The sequence below is a fragment of the Rhododendron vialii genome, chromosome 13a (assembly GCF_030253575.1).
Source record: "Rhododendron vialii isolate Sample 1 chromosome 13a, ASM3025357v1".
NCBI lineage: Eukaryota > Viridiplantae > Streptophyta > Magnoliopsida > Ericales > Ericaceae > Rhododendron > Rhododendron vialii.
Window position 1 is genome coordinate 32,694,609 of NC_080569.1, and position 9,085 is coordinate 32,703,693.

Below are 9,085 nucleotides of genomic sequence, written 5' to 3' on the forward strand. Positions count from 1 at the left end.
ACTAATGTGAAGAGAACAATGCTCCATAGAGCTACGGTCATAACAAAAGAAAATTCTCACAAAGAGACAAACTCACCAACCCCCAAATTGCAAGTTTTCTCACCAAAGCCCCGTTGGAATCTGTCAACCGAAAACTCTCTCATCAAGTCTTACAAAAGTAGGGTTTCAACTTTGAGAAGATCTACATGAGATTGCCAAAGAACAAAGTTTCACCTAGTGACCGGAGGTCACACCAAAAATGAAGATCTTCTAAAGGCCGTAGATCTACCTAGCCCAACATAGAGGGGCAACCAGATAACCGTGAAGATCTACCAAAGAACCCGAATGTTCTACCAAGAAACCCCATGGGGGTCTCCTGAGGAACTGAGAAGTCCAACATTAATTGAGAGAATCAAGCTATATTTATCAAAGAATCCTTCCAAACGCTAATTGTTGCCCAAACTGGTTTCCTTGCACTCCTAGTCCAAGCCCTCATCCAACAAGGAAACATCCAAAACAAATTTCTAGGAAGTCCAAAACGAATTATGGTGTGCCGACTGTCTGGATGGCTTTAACCACTGTCCGGACCTCCTTGAGCCCTGTCTGGACATAGACATAGGAACCCAAATCGAGCTGAAATCCCACATAAATTGCATTTGCTTTCTTTTTGCTTGAAAAGTTGGATAGTATTCTTGGAATTTAACGTCAAGAGAAAAAAGCATCAACAAAGTCAAGGCTCTGGCTCTCCACTTTGAAAGTGGAAAGTATGAAATCTTCAGGCCGAGTCCCATTTATTTTGTTGGCATCATTTGTAACTAGTACTCGGTCTACTGTTTGCTGCTTTTCTGCCGTTGCTTATGATAGACTTTCTATCTACTCGGTCCATAGTAAAATGCTTGCGTAAAATTTCTATCTTCGAGTTTATAAATCTATGTTCAGTTAATTGTCTGAAACATATCAGCTAACGTGTACTAATCATTGTTAGGCAATAGTGTTTGTTTTGTTATTCAGTAGTTGTTTCTGAAAGCTTACTTATTACGTTTTTTGTACTTGCACATTGAAGTTGGATGGCTCTCTTTCAATCAGTTGTTCTCTTAGCATGCGCTAATGTCGTATAATGTAGATTGATTTATTAAGAAGAACTAAGCTTTACTTAGCATATGAATCATTTATGTGGGGGAAGCTCCAAATGCTGATAATATGGTAATATTTGGAGCAGATCGAAGGAGCATTTATACAAGGTTTGGGATGGGTAGCTTTGGAGGAGCTGAAATGGGGTGATGCAGCTCATAAGTGGATCCCACCTGGCTTTTTGTATACATCCGGGCCTGGAAGTTATAAAATTCCTTCCCTGAATGACGTTCCTCTCAAATTCAGCGTTTCACTTTTAAAGGTAAACACAGTGACTGCTAAAAGTGTTTTGTTTGTCACGTAGCAATGTATTATTTTCATTGAACTTTTGGTACTTTTACACAAGTGGATGTGGCTGAATGAAGAATTCTCTGCAAACATGTAATTCACGACTCAAAAGTTGTAACTTAGTAGCCAAATTCACAATTGAAAACATGGATTTCTTTATGTCCTTAAATGTCTTCAACAGTACCAAAAAGCACAATGCTGGCTCGATATCATATATTTGCAAAACGCCATTGATTTGCTGATTTTCATGTGATGTTCGAGCACCGATTGTCGTAAGTTGTCAGAAGCATGCATGTGTGGAACACACTAATATATGTCTTGGAGGGTAGAGAAATCCGACTGTTGCTTCTGTGACACTAAATATGTTTACTCTGTATCAATTGTATTTTATTTTTGGAATCTTGTCTTTGTCCTCTTTCATTAATTTTTCCCCTCATTATTTAGTTTTGCTTTTGCTTTTCCCATCATTATAATTGAAGGGAGATAAGACATATCTGCCCCCACTCCTAAACATAGCACGAACATGTACTTCTTAGAGGTAGATTTTTCAATCCATTTGCTGAGAAAAGAAAGATTGGTGATCTAACATGTTACCCACCAGCTTAGCAAAACAAAATAAAAACATGTTACCACAACTTTGGTTTTTGAGGAGTATTTTGGTTCAAATTTCTCTTTGGATTTGTTCCAAATTACAGTGCAGCACTCTCCTGAAGGAATTGCGGTCCCTCATCCGACCAATGGGTTTTTGCTTTTTTGTGAATAATTGAATTTAAAATTTCGTTACTTATTTTTTTCTTTTATTTTGATTTTTTTTTCTTTTGGCGAAAGTGTAGGTGTTGAGTGTATCTGTTACTATTCACAGAACTTGTGTTTTTTTTTTTTTTTTGAACGGCAGAACTTGTGTTTTTTTACTGTTTCCAATCTAACTGTTCTTTGGTCAATTATCAGGGTGCTCCTAATAAAAATGCTATCCATTCATCGAAAGCCGTGGGTGAGCCTCCCTTCTTTCTTGCCTCATCCGTCTTTTTTGCCATCAAAGATGCCATTATAGCTGCTAGAGCAGAAGCAGGATACAATGACTGGTTTCCCCTTGATAATCCTGCAACACCCGAAAGGATTCGGATGGCTTGTACAGATGAATTCATCACACGATTTGTCAACTCAGATTTCCGCCCCAAACTCAGCATTTGATGAATATTCCGGTGTTTAGTAAATTATCTTCCTGGTGGAAATTGCTACTGATGTGTCCTGATTTCGCCGTGTGTTTCTGCATGTTTGAGTCGAACCGCGGTGGATGTAAGGAAAAGGAAAAGTGCTTAAATTGAACATTGCAATGTAAATATGCAGTACTTGTCAAGCACACAGATGTGAAATATATACGTGTATATGTTCATAGAAGCTAGGGAAGTGGAACTCTCAGTGTCGTCTGTAGTAACAGCAATAATAACAGTACCCATGTAATTCCTCATCAGCGGGGCTAACCTCTTGTAGTGTTAACTTGTACTAATAAAATCTTGAGGTTGGCTGATTTTTCACCCACCTTTAGTTTCATAACCAGTTTGAAGAGCTCATAGCCATCCATCTCTCTCTCTCTCTGGCTGGTTCCATGGACACAACTAGGGGTGTGCAAAAAACCCGCTCACCCCGACCCGACCCAAAGGATTTCGGGCGGGCCGAACATGTGGTTCGGTTGGGTGCGGGTTCATTTTTTGAAAAAAATCAGTTTTCGGTTCAGGGCTCGGGGTGCTATTTTTCTTACCCGATCCGACCAAAGACGGCCAATTCATGAAGATCAGTGTTGGGTTTTAGTCGGACCCGGCCCGACCAATCGGTTAGCGGACGGTTTCTACCCCTATTCGGTTCGGTTTGCGGGTTTGAAAATGTTGATACCCGAACTGCCGGGTCGGGTCGGGGTCAAACCCGACCCGCCCGACCCACGCCCACCCCTAGACACAACAAATAACACAACATTTGACACAAGTTTTGTGTGGGATCCGTTTGGGAGTTGATCTCATGCAAATGATTGGAACCATTCAATTTGTTTACAACATATTTTTAAGAGTGCGTAAAAAATCAACTCACTATGATATGCAAGGGTTTGATCGGTATTTGTCCTAATTTTAACATGATAAAAATTGAATGAATCGGTTAAAGCCGAACAAGCCCTTGCCGACATTGTATTATGGTTGACTTGTACGCTACAAAGTATTATAGTTGCATTAAAGATCCAGAAACGCATTTGGAATAGTATTCTTTATACTCCTAGTTTTGTAAGAATAATGTAGTAGCATGCCTTGGAATCTTCCTTACACCTAACCACCGGACGCCTATACTAGGGATTTATAAAAAAAATTGATTAGTTTTCGCCAACGCTATCCTGGAGCCATCCTTTCTTCTTCGTAAAAATTAGCAGACGGAACATAGTTATTTGTAGTTTTTTTTTTTTTTTGGGTCCCCGATTCAATGTGATTCTTGCATTTATCGAAGAAAATCGAACATCGATTAAATGAAGTCAAATTTAAACTGAATGTGATCCCTAACATGAACTTTCTTTGAATTGGAAGATTAACAAATAAGGAACTGTGAAGCAATGAAGAGCAGCAGAGAAGTCATTCAAGTCTGTTTGGTTGACATTTTGAGACATTATTTCCGTTTCTCGCAAATATGCAGAAAAAAAAAAAAGGGAACCCGGGAACCCTGCATGGGTATTGGCCCTATTCTAGCCGTCCATGTTCGACAATGGACTGCTCAGATTTCACCTTGATTGGGCAACTGAGATCTGTTCAGCCAAGATGAAATCTAAGCCGTTTATTGCCGAGCATAGACAGCCTGGATGGGACGAACACTCATACTGTCCCCTAAGGGACGGCTGAGATCTGGCCACGACAAGAAGATTGAACCTAGCCATCTTTTTTATCTAATAAAAATCGATCCACGTGTAGATCATTAGCTTATATTACTCGCATATATATGCTAATAATATATATAGTCATATAATACTAATTAACAGTGTAAGTGGAAAGTTCGTTGGAAGGAATATGTACAGTTCATGTCAAAGATTTAAGTTAGTTAATCAAGCGAATTAATTAGCTTTAAAAATTAGTACGCTAAACACATGGGTTACTATAAACACATGGGTACTCCTCATTGGCAATTGGTTAAAACCAATGAGGAGTGCTAGGGACAAAGAAAATAGACAAAGAATTGACCTTTAAAGTGTACTTGAACGGCTCAGATTCACTGCACAGTGAATCTGAGCCGTTCAAGTACACTTTAAGGGTCAATTCTTTGCCCATTTTATTTGCATGTAGCATTTCTCATTGCGAATTTTAAAATAGAAAGTCTATCCGCAAGTCAACAAGAAGTTGTTTTCGGTGTTGGTTCGTAAGTTTGGTGCTGGTGCTGGTTCACCAGAGTGCATTCAGTGCCCCGTTTGCAAGATCAGAATTGTGAGATTCTGGAGTTAGAATTTGGGAAGTTAGGCCTCCTGTTTGGTTATTGACTCTTTTAGGGAGTGATAATTGTCTTTTTGATGTATTCCGTAATTTTGTATAAATGTGAATGAAAATTTCACCATCTTGAAAAAAAAATAAACAGAAACAGAAAGTCTAGCCACAGAGATAGTCCGTGCACGGATTGACCACAAACGGGTTGGTGGGGCTAAATTCGAGGGCTCCGCAATCGATCCAAGTCATTCATTAATTTCAACACTATTTTTTTGAGTCACCCCTTAAGAAACTAGCTCAATCATGTACCATTAAGTGTTTGATCTAATCAATAAAATCTTCATTCAGAATTCAAGATCTTGAATTCTAAAGAAACTTAGAAAAAAGTTAAACGATTGGATCAAACACTTACGTCTATACAATTGATCTGATTTTTTACCGAGTAACTAAAAAAAAATTGTTTTTTAAAATTAATGAACGACATGGATCTTTTGTTTAGAACCCGAAGTGAGCCCCACTCACCCATTCTTGCAAATAGGAAAACTTTTTTTTCTCAAAACATCAGTAATAGAGCTTGTCCAAATAGGATCTAACTGCTGGTCCAGCTCACTCAATATTTGGAAAATCTTGGTATCTATAATTGAATTTTTTTTTTATAGTATTGACTCTAAAGTTGTGGAATGCCACTATCCAAATAATGAAATGTCAACGAGAGAATTGTGTTTTTAAAATACTCTTAAGTGGATCAGTTCAGACAAACGGATCTCATCTCACTATATAAAGGGTATGCATCGACCCTCTGGAAAATCACAGAACACATTGTAGACTTATAAATCATCAAATAGCATAGTTTCTGGAGGGCTACTGATCGCAGCCGCTGCAAATGGCCAAGTCTTGGCCAACGGCGCTACTATGTGCCTTGGCAATATGCTTGTTAGCTACCAATGTAGCAGCTGAACTATCCCTCCCATACCTTAACGCAATGCAGCTGCCGGGGCTGGACTATGATCGCAGGTCCCCGCCGCCCACTTCCCAATACAACAAGTCGCCACCACCGCCATCTCCGTCACCACCTCCGCCATATATTTACAAATCTCCATCACCACCATCCCCGTCACCACCTCCTCCATATGTTTATAACTCTCCACCTCCACCATCACCCTCGCCACAACCGCCCTATGTCTATAACTCTCCATCACCTCCATCCCCGTCACCTTCCCCTCCGTATGTTTACAACTCCCCACCACCGCCATCTTCGTCACCTCCACCTCCTCCGTCTCCCTCGCCATCACCACCCTATGTCTATAACTCTCCACCACCTCCATCCCCATCACCTCCCCCTCCGTATGTTTACAACTCCCCACCACCGCCATCTCCATCACCTCCACCTCCTTATGTCTACAAATCTCCACCTCCACCGTCTCCCTCGCCGCCGCCACCTTATGTCTATAACTTTCCACCACCTCCATCCCCGTCACCTCCCCCTCCGTATGTTTACAACTCCCCACCACCGCCATCTCCGTCACCTCCACCTCCACTGTCTCCCTCGCCACCACCGCCCTATGTTTATAACTCTCCACCACCTCCATCCCCGTCATCTCCCCCTCCGTATGTTTACAACTCCCCACCACCGCCATCTCCGTCACCTCCGCCTCCTTATGTCTACAAATCTTCACCTCCACCGTCTCCCTCGCCACCACCGCCCTATGTCTATAACTCTCCACCACCTCCATCCCCGTCACCTCCCCCTCCGTATGTTTACAACTCCCCACCCCCGCCATCTCCGTCACATCCACCTCCTTATGTCTACAAATCTCCACATCCACCGTCTCCCTCGCCGCCGCCACCCTATGTCTATAACTTTCCACCACCTCCATCCCCGTCACCTCCCCCTCCGTATGTTTACAACTCCCCACCACCACCATCTCCATCACCTCCACCTCCTTATGTCTACAAATCTCCACCTCCACCGTCTCCCTCGCCACCACCACCCTATGTCTATAACTCTCCACCACCTCTATCCCCGTCATCTCCCCCTCCGTATGTTTACAACTCCCCACCACCGCCATCTCCATCACCTCCACCTCCTTATGTCTACAAATCTCCACCTCCACCGTCTCCCTCGCCACCATCACCCTATGTCTATAACTCTCCACCACCTCCATCCCCGTCATCTCCCCCTCCGTATGTTTACAACTCCCCACCACCGCCATCTCCGTCACCTCCGCCTCCTTATGTCTACAAATCTCCACCTCCACCGTCTCCCTCGCCACCACCGCCCTATGTCTATAACTCTCCACCACCTCCATCCCCGTCACCTCCCCCTCCGTATGTTTACAACTCCCCACCCCCGCCATCTCCGTCACATCCACCTCCTTATGTCTACAAATCTCCACCTCCACCGTCTCCCTCGCCGCCACCACCCTATGTCTATAACTCTCCACCACCTCCATCCCCGTCACCTCCCCCTCCGTATGTTTACAACTCCCCACCACCGCCATCTCCGTCACCTCCACCTCCTTATGTCTACAAATCTCCACCTCCACCGTCTCCCTCGCCACCACCACCCTATGTCTATAACTCTCCACCACCTCCATCCCCGTCACCTCCCCCTCCGTATGTTTACAAGTCCCCACCACCGCCATCTCCGTCACCTCCACCTCCTTATGTCTACAAATCTCCACCTCCACCGTCTCCCTCGCCACCACCACCCTATGTCTATAACTCTCCACCACCTCCATCCCCGTCACCTCCCCCTCCGTATGTTTACAACTCCCCACCACCGCCATCTCCGTCACTTCCACCTCCTTATGTCTACAAATCTCCACCTCCACCCTCTCCCTCGCCACCACCACCCTATGTCTATAACTCTCCACCACCTCCATCCCCGTCACCTCCCCCTCCGTATGTTTACAAGTCCCCACCACCGCCATCTCCGTCACCTCCGCCTCCTTATGTCTACAAATCTCCACCTCCACCGTCTCTCTCGCCACCACCGCCCTATGTCTATAACTCTCCACCACCTCCATCCCCGTCACCTCCCCCTCCGTATGTTTACAACTCCCCACCACTGCCATCTCCGTCACCTCCGTCTCCTTACGTCTACAAATCTCCACCTCCACCGTCTCCCTCGCCGCCACCACCCTATGTCTATAACTCTCCACCACCTCCATCCCCGTCACCTCCCCCTCCGTATGATTACAACTCCCCACCACCGCCATCTCCGTCACCTCCCCCTCCTTATGTCTACAAATCTCCACCTCCACCGTCTCCCTCGCCACCACCGCCCTATGTCGATAACTCTCCACCACCTCCATCCCCGTCACCTCCCCCTCCGTATGTTTACAACTCCCCACCACCGCCATCTCTGTCACCTCCGCCTCCTTATGTCTACAAATCTCCACCTCCACCGTCTCCCTCGCCACCACCGCCCTATGTCTATAACTCTCCACCACCTCCATCCCCGTCACCTCCCCCTCCGTATGTTTACAGCTCCCCACCATTGCCATCTCCACCTCCACCTCCTTATGTCTTTAAATCTCCACATCCACATTCTTATTCACCTCCACTGCCATCTCCCTCTCATGAACCACCTTGTGACGACAAATCTCCATCTCCACTATCCCCGTCACCACCACCATCTCCACCACCTCGTTATGTTTAAAAGTCTCCACCTCCTCCATCTCCATCTCCATCACCGCCTCCTCCATATGTATACAAGTCACTACCGCCACCATCTCTCACATCCACCACCTTATTTCTATAAATCTCCACCACCACCATCTCCATCACCATCGCCTCCTTATGTGTTAAATCCCGACGACCAATAAAGATGGAAAACGATGATTGTCTCAAGCAATAAAGATGGTCTTTTGAGAACAAAGAAGGCTTAAGAAGCTATAGCTGTTACGGTTCAATTTTTCTTTTTAAAATTTGCGCGCGTACTAAGATGATGTATTGTTGTTATATGATCAATTACCTTTGATTTGTTGTTGAATTTTTGCCGCACAACGTATATGTCCTTGCTTTTTTGGTTTTTAAATTCTCTAATGCTCCTGTTTGCCTATTGAAGATACAAGGCCGGCCTTGATTTTTCGTAGGCCTAAAGTAAAAAACAAAGGGCCCATATGAATTTATGCAAACAAAATATAAACTAGATGCATCACATTGCAAAAATTAAATACTGTATTCATCAGTAAGAAAAATCTCAAAACATTTCCCTCCATTTCAAGATTTCAAAA

General features: G+C 44.1%; 1 protein-coding gene and 1 pseudogene across 3 annotated transcripts in view; both read left to right on the forward strand.

The window, feature by feature from the left end:
• LOC131314601 (xanthine dehydrogenase 1-like) overlaps positions 1-2,955 on the forward strand; it is a 28,503-nt gene extending 25,548 nt beyond the window's left edge. For all 3 annotated transcript variants that reach the window (XM_058343366.1, XM_058343368.1, XM_058343369.1), the window contains 2 exons: positions 1,199-1,372; positions 2,347-2,955. In XM_058343366.1, the coding sequence (XP_058199349.1) occupies positions 1,199-1,372; positions 2,347-2,589 (417 nt within the window). In that variant the 3' untranslated portion in view covers positions 2,590-2,955. The remainder of the gene's footprint in view (positions 1-1,198; positions 1,373-2,346) is intronic.
• A 2,717-nt stretch (positions 2,956-5,672) lies between these two features.
• On the forward strand, positions 5,673-8,610 carry LOC131314139 (extensin-2-like; annotated as a pseudogene).
• Positions 8,611-9,085: the final 475 nt, after the last annotated feature.